Source organism: Esox lucius, chromosome 21 (assembly GCF_011004845.1).
Source record: "Esox lucius isolate fEsoLuc1 chromosome 21, fEsoLuc1.pri, whole genome shotgun sequence".
NCBI lineage: Eukaryota > Metazoa > Chordata > Actinopteri > Esociformes > Esocidae > Esox > Esox lucius.
The window spans coordinates 21,494,000-21,513,441 of NC_047589.1; the positions used below are offsets into that span (position 1 = coordinate 21,494,000).

The 19,442-nt window shown below is 43.8% G+C and overlaps 3 protein-coding genes across 4 annotated transcripts; 1 reads left to right on the forward strand and 2 right to left on the reverse strand.

Annotated features, from left to right (window-relative positions):
* Positions 1-8: 8 nt before the first annotated feature.
* Positions 9-7,077, reverse strand: fen1 (flap structure-specific endonuclease 1). Of its 2 annotated transcripts, none has more exons than XM_010885802.4 (12): positions 6,985-7,077; positions 6,597-6,694; positions 6,351-6,453; positions 6,073-6,175; positions 5,403-5,466; positions 5,015-5,124; positions 4,549-4,685; positions 3,897-3,963; positions 1,718-1,849; positions 1,061-1,212; positions 485-599; positions 9-254 (listed from the first exon to the last, which is right to left on the reverse strand). In XM_010885802.4, exons 2-12 carry the CDS (start codon positions 6,676-6,678, stop codon positions 177-179), a joined length of 1,143 nt encoding a protein of 380 aa, XP_010884104.1. In that variant the 5' UTR covers positions 6,679-6,694; positions 6,985-7,077; the 3' UTR covers positions 9-176. The 2 variants fall into 2 exon arrangements, with proteins under 2 accessions (XP_010884104.1, XP_010884103.1); XM_010885801.5 differs by having other exon boundaries at positions 6,963-7,076.
* Positions 7,078-7,216: 139 nt separating this feature from the next.
* Positions 7,217-13,720, forward strand: tm9sf1 (transmembrane 9 superfamily member 1). The gene is made up of 9 exons (XM_010885800.3): positions 7,217-7,662; positions 7,997-8,220; positions 8,373-8,504; positions 8,618-8,740; positions 8,838-9,196; positions 9,386-9,540; positions 10,017-10,202; positions 10,432-10,705; positions 12,338-13,720. Exons 2-9 carry the CDS (start codon positions 8,005-8,007, stop codon positions 12,729-12,731), a joined length of 1,839 nt encoding a protein of 612 aa, XP_010884102.1. The 5' UTR covers positions 7,217-7,662; positions 7,997-8,004; the 3' UTR covers positions 12,732-13,720.
* A 729-nt stretch (positions 13,721-14,449) lies between these two features.
* On the reverse strand, positions 14,450-17,399 carry nanog (nanog homeobox). Its single transcript, XM_010885798.5, has 4 exons — positions 16,775-17,399; positions 16,121-16,488; positions 15,904-16,020; positions 14,450-15,511 (listed from the first exon to the last, which is right to left on the reverse strand). Exons 1-4 carry the CDS (start codon positions 17,175-17,177, stop codon positions 15,191-15,193), a joined length of 1,209 nt encoding a protein of 402 aa, XP_010884100.1. The 5' UTR covers positions 17,178-17,399; the 3' UTR covers positions 14,450-15,190.
* Positions 17,400-19,442: the final 2,043 nt, after the last annotated feature.

A 19,442-nucleotide genomic window follows, 5' to 3' on the forward strand; every position in this document is an offset into this window, starting at 1 on the left:
AGACAGAATCCATTGTTACTTTTATTAAAGACAAAACATTTAATAAAACATGCTAAATCAACTGAAGTTAATTAAAAGCTACACAGTTTACCACATTTTTCTACATGAAAAATCTGAAACAATGCAACTAATTTTAACAAATTCCGCTTCTGCTGGACTGCCCTTCCTTACTTCCTCTATTTGCCCTTTTTAAATTTGCCTGGTGTTGCACCGGTCTTCTGTTTCTTTTTAGCAGATCCCTTTATCTCAGGTTCCTGAATTAAAAGGAGGAAGTAGACTGTTATTGTAACATGAATACAAAGTGTTCACGTATAATAAAATAAGCAAGAGCTTAGGTAAAGTCCATAGTCATGGCATATTTACCACAACCTTTTACATATTTTGTATAGTGGCCCAGTGCTGGCATGTCATGTTTTTATCAGGTGGGTTTGTTATGTAAATATTCAGTCCCCCCTCCATGCTGCCAGTACAAGTTCAGAAGTACCTTGCGTTTTGATGATAGGGAGCCTGTGATGGAGAAGAAAGAGTCCAGTCGTCCCTGTGTGCTGGCCTGTCGACTCTTCATTATCTTCTTACAGCCGTTCTTAATGCGGTCCTCACTGAACACGAACACACACACACACACACGAACACACACACAAACACACACACACACAAACACACACACAAACACACACACAAACACAAACACAAACACACACACAAACACACACACAAACACACACACAAACACACACACAAACACACACACAATTAGGCAGATGTGTGACATAGCGTGGAAAAATAGCAGTTTAACAGTGCCAAAAAAGTATTACAGAATAACACAATACCATTTGAAATGAGTTTAGAGAATTAAGGCTTCATTTGACACAGGTGTCACATACGTGCCAAGTCAAAACGGAGCCATTGAGATTAGTTGTTGACACTATCAACCACAGAACTAGTCACCAGAACTTCAGTCAGGGGAGTAACCCCCCCCCCCCTCCCCCAAATGAGTTACTTCAGTAAGGGTTGGAATAAAACCACAAAAATGCAACACGTGAAAATCTGGTCCCGTCACCTGAACTGTTTCTCTGCACACATGAACTGAACAAGGGCCTCCTCGTCGGGCTCGCTCCACTTCAGCTCTACGGTGGAGCAGTCCACCACTTCAGGCTCCAGAAACAGCCTTCTGGCCTCCTTATACAGCCAGTCCTCTGGGGCGGGGTGCTTCTGCGAGGCACCACAGAGGAAAAAACCCTTAGAAAGATGGGGCGGGACTGGGATGGGGCGGGACTGGGATGGGGCGGGACTGGGATGGGGCGGGACTGGGATGGGGCGGGACTGGGATGGGGCGGGACTGGGATGGGGCGGGACTGGGATGGGGCGGCGTCACTGTGCTGAACACGGACTAGTGACTCGACAGAGTTGTGTACCAATGCAACAAACAGGAGCAAGTGAGAACAACGCACTTCCATTGGGAATGCGAACACTGTACATCAGTGTCTCTCAACCCTCTCCTGGGGCCTCCCCGGCCGTGTATTGGAAGGTTTCCCCAGAGCTGGCACACCGGAATCGTCTCATTAACTTATTATCAAGCCCTTGGCTGCTTGGTTCAGGTGAGCCAGAACGGGGCTACATCTAATACATGGAACGGCCGGGGAGGACCCAGGAGAGGTTTGAGAACCACTGCCAGTGGATAATCAATAATGTCTTTCACGAGTACGGCTGAACTCACGGAAGTGTCGATGTTCTCCAGGATCTCCTCGATGGAGCAGTGTTGTCTGATCAGGTCGATGGCTCTCTTAGGGCCGATTCCCTTGATGGTGCCACAGTAGTCACAGCCGAGCAGTATGCACAGGTCTATGAACTAGGACACAGTCAATACAGATGGGAAAGGTAGTGGTCACTGGCTATGTGCAGCTTATTCTATTAACCATCCATAGTCGACATCCGCGATACCGCGGACAGTGCTCATTTGCATAAATATTTCGAAAAATAGATTCGCCATAATCGTCCGATTACAATGGTATATTATTTGTAGCCACTTTCCTGAAGCGTTCCGTGTATAATTGGGGTTTTCCGTGTATAATATGGGTTGTATAGTTGTATAGTTTGGGTTGCTATGAGAACCTTTCACCAGGCAACGACATTGCCAATGCATCTTAGAAAGGCTCATTTGTACACTACTATGAATATTACATGCATGTACATCACTATATATGATGTTTTGAACCATAATACATCGTTTGTATTATATATAAGATATAAAAATTAATATTTAGTCAAAATAGTATGGGGATGTTCTTGAGTTTTTGGGAAGAAGTTGGTAATTTTTCTGAGTTTATAAAATATATAAGTCCAAACGTAACTAGCGATCTAGTGCTGCCACCTGCTGGCCGTTTTGTGTCATTAAACTAAAGGAACCGTTATATTGGGTTTTTATCTTTTATGTTATAGTGTTTCATTTCTAGGTTGAAGAACCAAATTTTTTGGGGGTGCCTATATTTTTTACCTTCTATTATATGATTATTTCATTATTTTCAACCCAATTACAGTGTAATTTGATATTAAAGGCATGAAAGTATGAGGAAATACCATTGACACAAAATCTCATAATGCTTTAAAAAAAAATCTTGATGCTGAATGGCAGAAATGTTTTCCGAAAACAATTTTTTTGCCTTTCAAACAGATGAGTTTTATAAATAGTGACCCAGAAGTCTGTTTTTATGTGTTTTTATTGTAGCCAGAGGGGTTGCTATTAAAAGGATACATCATAATAGGTTGTATCTGTTACAGAAATGAATCTAGGACCCAAAATGTCACACTAGTGAAATCCGGCCGAAAGCCCCATAGGCTACCAAGGGTTAAAGGGATGTTTAGTGATGCTTCAAGTGTTACGGGTCTACTGAATATAAGTAGGGTGGACCCACGGACACCAGAAACCTTTAAGAAACTACACTTCACACTGGAGTTGTCTATTATTTGCAACAATCTATTTAGATGAATACCTACAACAAAATGATTTGGATCCCAACTCAACATGGAGGTTTTCGGTCACATACGTGCCCACATATCTACAGTGTTACATTACACTGCCAGAACACAGTGGTCTACGGTTGTCCTGCGGTATAAGCTGCCAACCCCAGCAAAACCGAACATCTCACCCTCCAGTGACTGCAGGATGTTGACATCCACGCCCCCCCCCCATCGAATATTCACACGTGCATTTAAATAACGAGCTGTAGAGAAAGTGGAGTGGGCCGGAGCTGGACTTCAGTAGACTCATGAGTCTGTTCCAGCGTCACTGTGTGGTGTAGGGCAACGAGACTGATCAGAAAGCGTCCCTGACCCATATGTTCCAGGGAGAGCAGCTTGCATGCCCGGGACCTCCCAGGCCACTATGTCCACCAATTTCAAACACGTCTACCAGACTGGGTAACAAATACAACTGTGCTGGTCATATGTCCGCATTCATGAGCCAGGCAATGTCCGCGTGAATGTTAAGTGGTAAATAGTCATCAAATTGATTTGGTTTCAGGTAGTAATACGTTATAGTTGCAGTATTTAAAGTTTTATGCAGATCCGTCATTCTGTGCCAGAGGTGTGGTGTTTTAATGTGTTTGTTTATTTTCATGGCAGACCGTATGGGTTCTTGATGCCAAGGTGTTCCAAGTAAGGGCTTAACCTGAAATGGTTGGCATTTTAAATAACTTGTTATAACGCCAACATCTACCCAGGTAATGTCATTTTGAAATGCCAGACCTCTATTGCAAGTACATAAGTTAAGTCAGAAGAGCCAGTGGTGTCAAAGATATCAGAAATGACAAACCAACATGTGAAGACAATCCACACCCCCTCCCTGATATGGGGGACAATTACATGTCTACCAGTTCCTGACAGGACTGTTAAGATACCTGCTCATGAGTCAGATGAATTTCCTGGAGAAGGCGAGAGAAATGGAATTCCTGGATGGGAAGCTTCCTAAAACAGAGAAAGAGGTGTATGATTAGAAACCTAAAAGGAATTCCAACACACACAACAGCATACAAAGCTTCCAGTCTGATCCTGTTGGATAACGATGTTGCTCAGATACGAGATGAAAGTTAACGTGCATACGGTAGCGTACGTGGTAATGTAAAAGGTGGTGTGTGGTAGGTGGTGTAGAGACTGCAGTAGCGTATGTGGTAATGTAAACGGTGGTGTGTGGTAGGTGGTGTAAAGACTGCAGTAGCATACACGGTAATGTAAAAGGTGGTGTGTGGTAGGTGGTGTAAAGACTGCAGTAGCATACATGGTAATGTAAAAGGTGGTGTGTGGTAGGTGGTGTAGAGACTGCAGTAGCGTATGTGGTAATGTAAACGGTGGTGTGTGGTAGGTGGTGTAGAGACTGCAGTAGCGTACGTGGTAATGTAAAAGGTGGTGTGTGGTAGGTGGTGTAGAGACTGCAGTAGTGTATATGTGGTAATGTAAAAGGTGGTGTGTGGTAGGTGGTGTAGAGACTGCAGTAGCATACGTGGTAATGTAAAAGGTGGTGTGTGGTAGGTGGTTTAGAGACTGCAGTAGTACTTTGCTTCACTGGCGGTCAGGTGCCTCAGTAGGACTCCGGTTCCAAACGTCAGCCCATCCATATCCTCTGTTGCCGTGGCAAACACCTTTCCTGCTTTAACCAGTGCAGCGCAGCTCGCCTCTGCCTCGCAGGGGGCCTAGTGGAAGAGACATCCGGTTAGATACCTTCAACGCTGTGGCCTGGGGGGCGGGGGCTCCAGGGGACTAAGTAGCTGCCTCTGGGGCACATCTACTGCTGCAGCGTGGGTTTGGACCCGGTCCAATGCAGAATCAAAAAACTCTCTCCTATATCTTTCCTCACTTTGTCAAATAAAGCTTAAAAGCGCCTGAAAACACATCTTTAATGTAAAGAACCTGTATGATCCAAGATACACTGGATGCTGGAAGAATGGGCGGAGGTGTAAATATGAATAGAAAACTGATCTATACACGGGTGGAAATAAACGAGAAGTGATTTGAGGCTAACCTCGATGTACGGCACCCCCATCAGAGTGAGCAGCTTCTTGCACTCGTCGTTGTGTTGCCGGGTGACCTTCACCAGACGTTTACTGAATTTATCAATGTTCTCCTGCTCCCCTGGTGGAGATAAAGGGGTATGTACTGATTGTTAGACATAATGCATTGTTAGTGTATTGACTGTATGCATGCATTCAAGGATGGAAGTTAAAATGTGCCAACACAGCGAACCTGTTAATAAAATCTATCAAATACCTTATGCACAGATTTTTAACCAGAGCTAGTGAAATGTACAGTCTAAAAGGCCAGCTGGTGAGTGCCTGACGTTCTTAAGTTCCATCACTACATGCCATCGTTATGTAAGTCAATGCTTGTTTGTTGTTTGTAACTCCCCTAACCTGCTTCCTGTGCCTGTGCCAGCAGTTTCTCAGCCTCTGCCCTCCTCTCTCCTCTCTTCTCCAGCTAGTAAACCAGACAACAGAGAAAACATTAGACTGACACATTTGTGAGCAAAAACAAGTGGAACACCTATTTATCATGTCAATTTGTTTCAGTACCAGAGCATTAAAGGACAGGACCTTTAGAAGGGTTGTCACTACCGCTGAGAAAGAAACGCATCAGATTTCCAACAGACAGCCCGGCAAATGTTATAATGTGAAGAAATATTGGATACTTAGTTAAGCATAGAGTTTGCTGAGCAACTAAATGATTTACAGATGTAACGCACAGAATGTATTTCCCAAAATAATATTCCCTAAAATACTGTCCTTACGTACTGATCACCACTCACTCATACATCAAGGGAAGAGGTAAATACAGCTCCGGATAGAAATTAAGAGACCACTGCACCTTTTTCTTTCCTTTCCAAAAAAGTTAATAAGGAAAGTTTTGAGTGCAGAAAATAAGTGTTCATTTTGCAGTGGTCTCTTAATTTTAACCCTTCTGTTCCTCACTCAAAACCTCTCTTTTCTACTTTTTTTGGAAAGGAAAGAAAAAAGGTGCATTGGTCTCTTCATTTTTTTTTCGGAGTTGTAGTTTTAAAGTATCTTGAGGTGACCCAAGCCTCACCTCTCCTGACTTAAGCTGTGGGGGCTTGCCATCAAACACATAGACAGGTTTGATACCGTACTCCAGCATACGGATTGTCCGGTAAAACATGCCCATGAGATGGCTGAAGATGCAAGAAAAAACATTGAATCACAAGAGAAACACATTTTTAACAATATTACAAAATAACTTTGGAAAATAAATTAATATACAGAGTATAATTATTATATGTTAAGGATACATATTTCACACAACACATTAAACTACAGTAACTTAGTAGGCGTGCTGGAACACTGTACCTTGTCGTCTCTCCATCCTCGTTTTGCAACACATTACCATCCTGTCTGACTGCTATAAGGAACTGATAGATACACATGGAGGCATCTATTGCAATTTTACGTCCTAAATGAGTCAGAACATCATAATGTCAACATTACAACGGCATAATACACAAAAAGCGATGTAGCCGAATTATAACGGAATGCCTTGCTTTGGTTGCACACACAAAATCACAAGGAGGCACAGTACTATATCTAGCAAGTTACCGAAGTAGTTTTTGATGTCTTGTTCTTTTATGGCAGACGGTGCATGGTCCGCAATCAATTTGGCAAGCCCGTGAATTCCCATTGTGGTGGAGTGTACTCTGCAAAACAGTCAATGTGATAGACGACAGTAAGTTAACTATTTAACTAGCCAGTTCGCTAACTTTGGTACAGATTGCTAGCTAAGGTAGTTAGCATCGCTTTGCCACAGACCGGCGATGCACGTATTCTTAACACGAGTCCTATGTGCATGCTCTGCCCTAGCGTTCTACGCAATACTAATGCACATACTTATTACATGGCGACATTTGAATGGGGACATTTTCTATAACAGAATACTGCCTAAAATGAGCATTAATCATGACTTACATACAAATACAAAATTGTTTACATGCAACTCAGCGACTGTTTTGTCACTTTTACGGAATCCGCTGTTTCAGGCGCGAAGAAAATGCGTCTCTTTCGCGCTAAATAAAAACCCAGGCATTACAAATCAACAGCTCGAGTTCAGCACCATTGGGTATGATTCATCGATTGAACGGTCATTGATTGAAATGTCTGTGTGTTTGATAGGAAGTAAATAGAAATATTTTATTGGTTAGTTCATTCTAAGGGAAATCCGGTTGAGCGAAATTGCTATTATTTCAACGAGATACACTGTACACGCAACAATTACAACTCACAAACAATATAACGACAATTAGAATACTTAAAGGAAATTGTTTAAGGGCTTGGTGAATAATAATTTCAGGATAGGTAACGTGGAGGTGTGTTTTGGTATTTTGGTTTCTTTCCCCGCCCTCTCCGGAAAAGTCAGCAGTCGTTATTATTTTTTAAGGTGACGTGGAGTCGGTCCCCTTTTCAGCCCGATTCATGTGCCTTTTAAAAGTACGATGCCTATTTAGATTGCTAGACAAGTCAACTTATACAATTGAAACTAACTGGACAATGAACATTGTTTGTCGGTGTTTAGACTAATCAAAGTAGGACGTCACTTAGGGGGAAAGAAGACGAATACTCTTGAATCTTGGGCCTGGAATCTGAGGAATTCACCGGGCACACAGGATTGGTACGATCTGTTCTAGAGCTAGCTTGAGATACAGTACTATAGTTAGTTCCTCGGTGTTGCTAGTTGGTCTGTATATGAAAGCTTGCTAAACTGTAATAACGTAGATAATATAATCAGCCCACCAAAGACTGTTGTTTAATTAGAGTTTACTCCTGCAAATGCACCTATCGACGTGTTGTATACAGCCACTGACAGTCGTTGTTGGTGCACGCCGTTGATACTAGCTAAATTATCGCAATATGGACATACTGTACAACGGGATGGTTTTCCATTATTTAATATGCTTTCCTCTGACAACTGGCGTTTTCAACTTTTGTATTCTGCTAATTTTCAGCGGGGATTATGATGGCTAAATCCGAACATCCAACCCAGCAAAGAGTCTTCAGGATGATTGTATATTGCGTCTGGGTCATGTGTCTTGTACCACAGATAGCATGGGCTAAAGTGAACTACAAGCAAGGGGATCCAGTAACCCTTTACGTCAACAAAGTTGGTCCTTACCATAATCCTCAGGAAACGTATCATTACTACACATTGCCTGTCTGCAGGCCTAAAGAGGTCAGTCAGCATGTGTTTATGTGCAAATACATACATTTTCATTCATGTTCTATGGTTTGTAAGTATATTTACAAAGAACCAGACCCACAATTGTGTTCCATGTACGGTCTGCTAGGACGTAGTTGACAATGTACTGGAAAATGTTTTGCCAGGTGCACCACAAGTCCCTTAGTCTGGGAGAAGTGCTTGATGGAGATCGGATGGCAGAGTCCCTGTATGAAATCAAATTCAGAGAGAATACAGAGAAAAAGACTCTCTGCGGGCTAACCCTAACAGAGAAAGAGGTATATGCCGGCGGACAATCAACTCAACTTCATTATCCATGTGGGAGTTTCATCATGGGGTGGTGTAACCTACAGGGAGACTTTTTTTTACTTTTCTGTCTCCCTCCTTATAGGTAGACCAGCTCCGAGAAGCCATAGAGGAGTTGTACTACTTTGAGTTTGTCCTAGATGACATTCCCATCTGGGGCTTTGTGGGATACATGGAGGAGAGTGGCTTCCTGCCTCACAGTCATAAGGTCAGCCTGTCCTCCTTCAAGTCTCTCCCTCTTGTATCCCAGGGCAGTCCAGTGGAGAAATCTTAAGGTGTGTGTGTGTGTGTGTGTGTGCGTGTAGGTGGGTCTCTGGACACATTTGGACTTCAACATAGAGTACAATGGCGACTCTGTGATTTTCGCCAACGTCTCAGTGAAGGACTCCAAGCCCGTGCCCCTGGAAGAGGGAGGTGGCGGCGCTGGGCACGGGGCAGTGGGGTCGGCTAGCGGGCTGGCTCTGACATTTACCTACAGCGTTCGCTGGTTCGAGAGCCCTCTGTCCCATGCACGGCGAGCAGAGAGGCTGAGGGACCACTCGTTCTTCCCCAAGACCCTGGAAATCCACTGGCTGTCCATCATCAACTCCCTGGTGTTGGTGGTGCTGCTGCTGGGATTCGTCATCATCATCCTCATGAGGGTTCTCAAGAACGACTTTGCCAGGTGTTCTTTCTTTTCTGGTTCCCTTTGAGAGATCCATTTGAGTTTGAGCAGTTTGGATATACCATTTAGTAGGTAGATTTGCATCTGTATGTCGTGTTTGTGTAGGATCACGTGTGGATATGAAAAGGGTAAGTCATTGTATGGGAATGACATTCCCATCTCATATTTCTCTCTTCCTGCTGTCTGTAGGTATAATGTTGAGGAGGAGGGCGGCTGTGATGATCTGGACCAAGGGGATAATGGCTGGAAGATAATCCACACGGATGTATTCCGGTTCCCCCCTTATAAGAGCCTGCTGTGCGCAGTATTGGGAGTGGGGGCACAGTTTCTAACACTGGCCACAGGTAACCCTTGACACACAGCTGGTTTAATACCCAGGATACATTGAGCAAAACTCTCAAAATACCAGAATCTCAATCCAGGAGATTATAGAAGCTGATCAGGGTTATATTTGACACAATGTTAATGGTTTAATGCAGAGGTTCCCAAATTAGGGGTCACGACCCCATGTGGGGTCGCCTGATATGAAAATGGGGTCGGGGGGAGAATGTTTTACAATTTACTCTCATAGCCTCATATAAAAAATATAACGGTTATATAACTTTTCTTCACACGGTTGGGGTCGGGGGAATTTCTAGATATCGAAATGGGGTCGTCGGCCAAAGGAGTATGGGAACCCCTGGCTTAACATCTGGTTCTAGCACATTTCTTTTCCATTGTTACTAAAATGATATTGGCAGCTGTTGTCCGGACGACAGCCTCCTCCTCACAAGGAGGAGGCTCCTATTTGAGCAAAGGGGTGTGTCTCGGGTTGCTTTAGGGATCATCGTCATGGCGCTGCTGGGGATGTTCAATGTACATCGTCATGGTGCTATCAACTCTGCTGCCATCGTGCTGTACGCATTGACGAGCTGTGTGTCAGGATACTGCTCCTGTAGCTTCTATACACAGATACATGGCCAGCGCTGGGTCTGGAATATCATCCTCACCTCCTCGCTCTTCTCAGGTGAGCCCATGTTAAGATTTCTGGTCTCACAAATCACACAACAGATTTCATGTGTCACCCAGGTCTTTCATTTTGGCGGAGTCTGTTTTAAATCAAAATTCTGGGAACATCTCTGTATACGTCTTTCTGCTGGATGCGTGTCCTTTGTCACTAGCTCTAACATCCATCTCTTCTCTCTTCTTCCCCTCTCTGAAATCTCCCCCCTGTTCTTCTTCCCTCTCTCCCACAGCTCCCCTGTTCCTAACCTGGAGTGTGGTGAACTCAGTGCACTGGTGGAGTGGCTCCACCCAGGCCCTGCCTGCTTCCACGGTGCTGCTGCTCCTGGGTGCCTGGGTCCTGGTGGGCTTCCCCCTAACAGTCATCGGGGGCATTGTGGGCAAGAACCGGGCAGGCAACTTCCAGGCGCCATGTCGCACGCGCAACATCGCCCGCCAGATCCCAACACAGCCTTGGTACAAACACACAGCCGTCCACATGGCCATTGGGGGCTTCCTGCCTTTCAGGTGTGTATTTTTGTGTTCTTTCTTACTGAAAATATGCTACGTTTATCAGAGGGCTTGTCTTTGAGTTTTTGATGTTGATGTTTTGATGGAGTCCCATTTCTGATTCACGTGTCAGTGATTTCCCTCCCCATCTCATTTAATGACTGTTGCATGGTCCTTCCAAGCCCCACATTCGTGTAAATCACTGTCTCTACAGCTGCGTCTTTGTAGCCAAAAGCTAAAATCCTGGTTGAAACTAAACAGCCCTTACCGGGGGTACGGCAGAATGTGGAGAGCACAGAGAGCTTATCTCTCTGTCCAGCGTGAACTGGCAGGATGTTGGATAGGTTTCGGCTAGTATCAACATGCTCTAAGGACACCTTTGGCAGGTTGAACGCCTACAAGCTCAGCTGTGGTTGTTGGTTGTAGAATGCACACACCTCCGAGCATGTATACCCTGGACATTCTACCTGGTTAAATGGTTATAGTGATGAGAAGCAGGATGTCTTGTTGGAGGACACATCTATAATTGCAAAATTGGGATGGGTGGTGGGGGATATTTAATAACTGATGCTTGATAAGAACTTGATTCTGACCTTTGGTGTTGAAATGCTGGATACAGGTGAGGTGGATGTTTTAAAGGTTTAATAGACTAAAATGGTATGCTTGTAAGAGACCCCTATGAAAGTCAGAACAATCTGGCCTTGCCCGGGCAGCTAAATATTAAGTACATTTCCTTATCAGACAGTCATACTAGTTTTTATCCTCTAGAAGAACAGTTAATCAGGTAAGTTATCTTGGAGACCACTTTCAGGTCACAGTGTACAATAAACTGCCCTTGGGGATCCTGTCTCAACGTCAACAGTGAAGAGGAGACTCTGGGTTGCTGGCCTTTAAGCAGAGTAGCAAAGAAAAAGCCATATCTCAGACTGGCCAATAAAAAAAAAGATTATGATGGGCAAAAGAACACAGACACTAGACAGAGGAAGAACTCTGTCTAAAAGGCCAGCATCCCGCATTCGCCTCTTTGCAGTTGACGTTGAGAGTGGTGTTTTGCGGGTACTATTGAATGAAGCTGCCAGTTGAGGACCTGTGAGGCGTCTGTTTCTCAAACAAGACACTGATATATTTGTCCTCTTGCTGAGTTGTGTACCAAAGCCTCCCACTCCCCTTTCTATTCTGGTTAGTCCAGTTTATTCCAGGTTAGTCCAGTTTGTGCTGTTCTGTGAAAGGAGTAGTACACAGCGTTGTATGAGATTTTCACGCGGATGCTGAAGATACTTAACTTGGCCAAAAAAATACTTCTTTAATCAGCACAACAGTTTTCAGCAGTGCTAACTTAATCACAAAATGGTTTCCTAATGATCAATTAGCCTTTTAAATGATAAACCTGTATTAGCAAACACAATATGCCACTGGAACAGAGGTCTGGTGGTTGCTGAAAATGGGCCTCTGAACACCTATGTAGAAATTCCATAAAGAAATCAGCCGTTTCCAGATACAATAGTCATTTACAACATTAAGTGTCTACACTGTATTTCTGATCTATTTGATGTTATTTTAATGGACAAAAAAAAAAATGCTACTTTTGAATGGTGGTGTATGTCTTACCCCTGACCCTAACCGCTCTACATCCACCCCCCTCTACCCCAGTGCCATATCGGTGGAGCTGTACTACATCTTTGCCACCGTGTGGGGCCGCGAACACTACACCCTGTACGGCATCCTGCTCTGCGTGTTCGCCATCCTCCTGTCGGTGGGCGCCTGCATCTCCGTGGCACTTACCTACTTCCTGCTGTCGGGAGAGGACTACCGCTGGTGGTGGCGCAGCGTGCTGAGCACGGGCTCCACCGGCCTCTTCATCTTCGTTTACTCCGTGTTTTACTACCGCAACCGTTCCAGTATGAGCGGCCTGGTGCAGAGCGCCGAGTTCTTTGGTTATTCTTTGCTCACAGCCCTGGTTTTCTCCCTGATGCTGGGCACAGTCTCCTTCTGGGCTTCGCTGGCGTTCATTCGCTACATCTACCGCAGTCTCAAGATGGATTAAGGGGAGGAGAACAGACACCTGCGTAACGCAACGGCCCAGTTAGAATGTCAGTCAGAGTGTGTCCTTCTTTCGTTTTGTTCTTGAGGTAGTCAGATTTAATTGGTGGGAACGATGAGGGGATCGGGGGGGGGAATTCCTTGGGCCTTCCACTGGTGAACTGCGTGTTCCCTGGCATTGATTGTTTTCATTTTGGAACTTGGCCTCCCAGCTCTGAGCCAGATGGCGCGTTTTGCCCCGACGACTACGTTGGCTCAACCAAAGTTATGACTGTATGTTAAGCATGTTGGGTAGGGTTCTGTGCTTTCATGCGCAAAAGGTGACTGCTTTCGATTGAACTGCTTTATCCGCCTTCCCAATGAAATCTATTTGAAGAGTGAACATGTCTTATGAAACAGATGTATCTTTCTGACCAGTGCATCAGACTGCTTTGTTGACAACATTACCAAGGGTTTGCAGATTACTGTTTGTCTGGAGAAGGTAGCTCGTCACCGCTTTTACCCATTCACAACACAGACCACAGTTCATAATCAGACTTCCTCAACATGAAGAAAAGAAGCCATTGCTTAGCCAACCACATACAGGTCATCGATTGCCTCAACGTACTGAGGAAGGATGCGTTTGGAAACGGGCCAGGTACATGTTCTGTATGAACAAGGAGAATCCAGGGGCCTTCTAGAAAATTAATTTTAAATAGACTCTGCTGTGAAGCTTCAAAAGGGACACATGAATGGATCTGATGGTGTATCTATTGGATGAGCTGAAGGGTTTCTAATAAAGGATGATCAGGTCCTGTGTGAAGGTTTGTTGGGCTGTATGTGAATGTGTGTGCCGGTGTGACGACACAGGCTTGATGTTGTGTCAGGCAGAAGGAACATTTATGGAGTTATGGTGATGGGAGCAATATTGTGTACTATAGTCACCATCGACTGTGATTTTGGTTTCTGATGTAAATATACAATCTTTTCAATAAAGACGTGTTTTTATTACAATAGATTTGTGAGCTAGAAAGTCTGGAGATACACCCAGCTGCAGTTCACGGAGGCCTAATGGGTCTGGAGAGAAATCCACATTCCTATTGTCATCACTGTCTATTGAGGTGTAACTACAAAAAACCCAGTTTAATCAGACCCATTGTGCAGTAGTAGTTTCTATTCAAATGCTGATCTTTGGTACTGTATGAAATCCTAAAACCAAAGGTTTTTTTATTCAGAACTGTTACAGCATGGAATTCATATTCTAGAGACAAACATAGCTACAACATCTATGAATGAATCCCAGCAAAATGAGCATTTGCGCTCAAGTGTTGACAATTTCACATCTATGGCTGATTAAGTTGTATGCTTAATTAAGGAAAAGGGGAATGTTTGTCAACCTACATAGGAAAATAAGTCTTCACTTGTGTGTGACTTAATGAGTGGTGATAAGCATGACAGCATTCTAGCTATTGGGGGTGATTTATGTCGGGAGGAACAGGAAGCAAAGTCAACCTGAACATGAGTGGTGAGTACCAGCAACTTCTAGCAAAGCAACCAAGAGTCTACCGGTTCTAACTCAATATTACAGTAATGTTTTGTCTGAAGTAACTTCATGTGAATACATTGATCTTGTTACCTTAATTCATTTTTAAATTGGGCAGTCTGCTATCACTAGGGATTTTTAGATCAAATGTGACATACATTTGCCCAGACCAGAGTCTTACAACTGATTGTGTAATAATTTTTTATTACAAAAAAAAAAACGAACAAACAAATCAGCAGACATACATAAACTGGTTAAGTTGCCATGTTTCCCCAAATACTGCATTCAAAGTACCACAACATGGGTCAATTGGCATCTACCTATCAATAACCATTGCCCAAATGTCACAGACCTAAGACAAGAAATCACACCATGAAGTCTGGCTGACCCCAGCAGGGTTTGTTATATACAGAGTTTTAAACTAAGCAGAGCGTTGAATATCATGGCTTTTACACCCCCCCCCCCACCTTCAACCTCAGAACAGGAAGGCATGGTTCCTAGGATGGCAGGGTCCTGCTGCAATTCCTCCCACCCCCCCCCTCCCCCCAAAAACAGCACAGATAGGTCATGACAAAACATGGCCACTATGTTAAGATCACACAATACACAACCTTTGCAACCTAAAACACTTAAAGTACATTGTCAGGCAGTTGCATAGCCCTGCCATGCACCAATTAGATGAAATAAAAGCTTCCCACTTAGACATAGCATATGTTCAGTTGGGAGTGTCAAAAGCGCAAGGAACATGTCAAACGATATTAAATACTCTGGTAACTCGTAACAACATTGAAGAGTACAAAAATATAATATTGATAAAAAAAAAGTCACCACTGGATACACGTTTGAATGGGACCTACAACATTGAAATTGTAAGACTTTCAAAATGTAAAATGACACTATGGGTTAAAAAAAGGTAACAGATTTACCAAACCCTCTGTGGGTTATTGGCTAGCACTGGGGACCATGGCCATGCTCATTGGGCTGTTAGTGTCCCCATCACTGTTAATGCTAGCATTTGGGTTGACACTTCCAGTGCCGTAACCCCTCACCGCACTGTAGCCATTGGGATACTCGTAGTGGGTCACCGCTGGGGGCAGGGGCCACCTCCCTGGGGTCCTCGGTGGGGGCTGCGCAGGGTGGGGTGGCAGTTGGTACCCGCCGGCATAGTAAGGCGTGTTCAGGGGGGGGCTCTTCTGGAACCCGGCCTCTCTAAACTGTTGAGCGTTGGCAGGCTGCTCTGGGATCTGCACTTGGGGTTCTCCCTGAAATTGGAGACAGCGGTTGTTAATTACAAGAGGTCAACACAAAGCAAAAGGCACTGCTGTGGTCAGCAGGTGTCTCATCCGGCCTTTAAGACCATGTCCAGACTGGGGACTAGTCTCCATTGTGGATGAGTCAATCTATGTCCTAAGCCCATTGCTTCTGTTACTGACAAACAGAAGGCCCAAGCTGGACAAGTAGCGGTAAAATAAATGTCTTAAATTCAGTCCTAAAATAGCAACTGCTTGACAATTCCAGCAGTGAAAATGAGTAGGACTGGGTATGAGATCAACACAGGCATTGGAAAGTGTATGCATTTTCTTGAGATATTTGGTCTGACTAATCATTATAAGTGATTCATGCTGTACAGGGTTACAGATTTGTTTGTGCTCACCTGAGGACGTGGGGGCATGCTAGGGTAGCCATGGTTGGGATACCCAGCCGACACCCAGCTGTTATCCTTCTGATGCCTCTTTAATTTCATCCTGCGATTTTGGAACCACGTTTTTACCTACAAGACATTAAAACAATCATACGATTAGTCAATGCAATATGAAGAAATGCACTGTTTGTGGGGGGTAAAATATGTCATCATAACACAAGAGGTTTACCTGTTTGTAACTCAACCCAGTCAGTCCAGCCAGTGTCTTCATCTCAGCTGGGGTGAGGTATTTCTGGATGTTGAAACGATTGGTCAGGGCATCCATCTGGCCTGCTGAGAAAGCTGTCCGAGCCTTTTGTTTAGGAGTAATCTTTACATTTCTTTCCTGTGGGGACGGGGGCAACAATTGTGGGGTGCATTCTTCACTCCCCGGAACCTGTGGGTTTGTGGGTTCCTCCTCCGGATAAGAGCTGGACACGTGTTCACTTCCATTTGGGCTTCCACTGTCCACCTCTTCATTCAACTCCTTTTTAACCCAAATGGCAGGGTTGGTTTGAGGAACGTACCCCTCTTTGCTGCTTCCAGAACTCCAAGAATCTGAGCGAGAAAATTACACAATTGAGAGAATGTCAAAAGTTAAGTCAATCCACGTGGTGGCGCCATTAACCACGTCTGAATACAAGTGTTTGGCGCCACTGCCTCAGACAAACGTTTGGCTACATGTACTAGCAAGATGGCGTTGGCAAAATGGACATTGGTTGAGAGTGAGATCGTTGCTATTGTCAGAGAGTCAACCCATGTAAGTATAGTACAATAACTACCAATGTCAACGATTTTACAGTAAAACAGGTTTGTTGCTGTAGATAGTTGGTTAACCATTTACCTGGTGATGTCAGTACTTGTGATTCTGAGTCGCTTGGAGTGTCGCTACTTGGTGGCTCGGTCTCCTTCGTCCGCTGACCATATGTCGCCATGTTGTGGGCGATTAAAAGGCGGCCACTCTGCGTATGATTATGAGGGTCGCTGAGATACAGAACAGAAGATCCCGGGTATGGGCCATTGTTTGCGCCAATGTTGTGTTCAGGGCTCCTGGGTGGTGATTGATGCTGCGGCTGCTGCTGCGCTTGTGAGTAGTAGCCACCGCCGACCCCAGGGGGGTTGTATTCCGTCCAGCCGGAGAAGTTAGGATGATTTTGCTCGGTTCCTGCTTGGTACATGAGGCCATATGCAAACGCGTGGTAAGATGGACTGTAATTGTAGCTTACCGGTAACTTCCAATCGGCCATCTCGGTCGGAATGGTCTTTTCTTTTTTCCAAGCAAATAAATCTAGCTGCCACGCCGCCACCCAAATATCGAGGACGCCACTGTAGCTAACTGTTCAGGAAGAATTTGTATCGGTGTACATTAGCTAGCGACTTCAGTATTGAACTAATTTCACCAACGCCGTCCAAACGTAGAATGTAGCGACAAGGTTTCTACTGCATTGACGAAATGTTAAAACCGTTGACACCGAGGTGGTGTTTATAGGGCCAGGTATGTGGGTGTGGGGATTAATTTAAGTGTGGATCAAGGTCGCAGCCAATCAGTCAAGTTTTCCATTGAGGTACAATGGCATTGAGGCCGCGCCCATTGGAAGAGTCCATTCAGTAGGAATCACTCAACGAAAGCTTTACTGTAACCAAATAGCAATGCCTATAATAAGAACAATACTTGCACGTTTGATTTTTTTCACTTAAAAAGTAATACTAAGTAAATGCGCCGATGAGTAAATGTGCTCAGTCTGCTTGTTTACGCATGTTGGACGGAGCATTTCTTTTTTATATAGAGGGGGGACAGGTGGCATAAATGGTCAACCTGACCCAGGTTAAATGGTCAATCCTGTTATTTGGCAACCAACAAACATGTTTGGCGATGGTTATTTGTGGTAGTGACAGATTTTACAGATTCATTCTATACACAAAAACTATTTTGGAATTCAGTCCTATTATTGCAGTGGACAGTGATTGTTTTGTCTGTGTAACCTATAGATTTTTCGCTTTGCAATCTCTGTCTTTAACTTACTGGCCAGATGGAGTCATGTTATGGGCGATAAAAAGGCGGCCACTCTGCGTATGACTGAGATACAGAACAGAAGATCCCGAGTAGGCAAATGCAGTACAAAGTATTGCCATTTGTACTGCATTAGCCTTCTTAGCACAGCTATACATTCCACTTGTAATACACATATACTAAATACTTTCTGCCCTCTTCTGTTTGCACATCAGGTTAGATGCTAAATGCATTTCGTTGTACTGCATTTGTTCAATGTCAATTAAATTGAATCTAATCTAAAATTTGCTCTAGTAATCCTACATATTTGAACCAAAACATAGATCAGAGACAGGGACAACTCAAAATGTTTAGATGTGATTATCAGATCGTTATTTAATATATAGCTTTATTGTTTGATTTTAAGTCCATATAGAAGCCAGCATACAGAAGTCTCTCAGCATGTTGTTGATCAAGCTTTTAGTATACCTTAAACACGGGGGAGGTCCTTGTAGATCACTTTTATCGTGGCTTTTGTTTAGTTGTTTATGGACATGAAAAGAGTGATGATGTACAACCTGTTGTAGGAATGAACTTAATTTAATAAAATATGTAGTTAAACTAGTGTTTACTATCTTCAATCAATCCCATGGTTATTTACAGTATCAAAATGAAAAGCCTATCATACATTAAGGGCCAGTTTTGTAATTAATTATAATTTATCCAGAGCTACTTTGAGTATCGAGAATACATCATCTGGCATTTTGACCAGACATTGCTGGATTAGGGACAACTCAATTTGTTTAGATGTAATTATCACTTAATTATTTAATCTATAGGTAGTGTAATGTATCTGTTTTGGTTTTAATAGTGCAAATGGGGGGCAACATCTAGAAGTCTCTCACAGCATGTTGTTGATCAAGCTGTTAGTATACAAGGGGAGGTGATCACTAATCACTTGGGCCTTTTCCCCCCTCTAATACAGATTATTTTAAACTTGCTCTTGGTAACTCCCAGACAGTTTTGCACAATAGCTGGAAATGTAAATGCAGTGAATGGTACCTTGGTAGCAATGCTTTCTCAAAAAGTTTTTCTGGGCCGACTTCTTTGGCTGCATTGACATTGTAATTGTTCAGTTAATGGCAACATATGCGATAATGCCTAGCTATGGGACTATTAGTATAGCTACTGATCTTTACCCGTGCAAGGGGAGGTGATGGGTGTGGAGTGTTGTTTGGGGGTAAACAGAGGGCGGGGGTATACATGGACATGAGTGGAGTGCTGTAGTGCCTTAGATGGGACCTATTCCAATTTAGCATATTTTTCATTTTTGTACTGTCCTCTATGGCTGCACACTCAATTGAAATTGCGATGATGACATATGCAATATCAAAATTGATAACTTCCGCGATTTTCCACCAAAAAGGTGAATGATATGCGCTTCACATGAGGCAACGGGCATGCATCGTACGTCCGTAATTATTATTCTTGCGGGTGCTTGTAGGTATTTTTGTAGATTACT

Bases quoted from the DNA above. Each gene is read 5' to 3' on its own strand.
- tm9sf1 (XM_010885800.3), top strand. From the start codon at position 8,005: ATGATGGCTAAATCCGAACATCCAACCCAGCAAAGAGTCTTCAGGATG. The intron at 8,221-8,372 runs GTCAGTCAGCAT...ATGTTTTGCCAG, and splicing joins CTGTCTGCAGGCCTAAAGAG to GTGCACCACAAGTCCCTTAG. The intron at 8,505-8,617 runs GTATATGCCGGC...CCCTCCTTATAG, and splicing joins TAACCCTAACAGAGAAAGAG to GTAGACCAGCTCCGAGAAGC.
- fen1 (XM_010885802.4), bottom strand. From the start codon at position 6,678: ATGGGAATTCACGGGCTTGCCAAATTGATTGCGGACCATGCACCGTCT. The intron at 5,125-5,402 runs GTTAGGGGAGTT...TATCTCCACCAG, and splicing joins GGCACAGGCACAGGAAGCAG to GGGAGCAGGAGAACATTGAT. The intron at 600-1,060 runs GTGACGGGACCA...GTTCGTGTTCAG, and splicing joins TGTGCAGAGAAACAGTTCAG to TGAGGACCGCATTAAGAACG.
- nanog (XM_010885798.5), bottom strand. From the start codon at position 17,177: ATGGCCGATTGGAAGTTACCGGTAAGCTACAATTACAGTCCATCTTAC. The intron at 16,489-16,774 runs GTAAATGGTTAA...TTTCTCGCTCAG, and splicing joins ACAAGTACTGACATCACCAG to ATTCTTGGAGTTCTGGAAGC. The intron at 15,512-15,903 runs GTGAGCACAAAC...CTCCAATTTCAG, and splicing joins GCATGCCCCCACGTCCTCAG to GGAGAACCCCAAGTGCAGAT.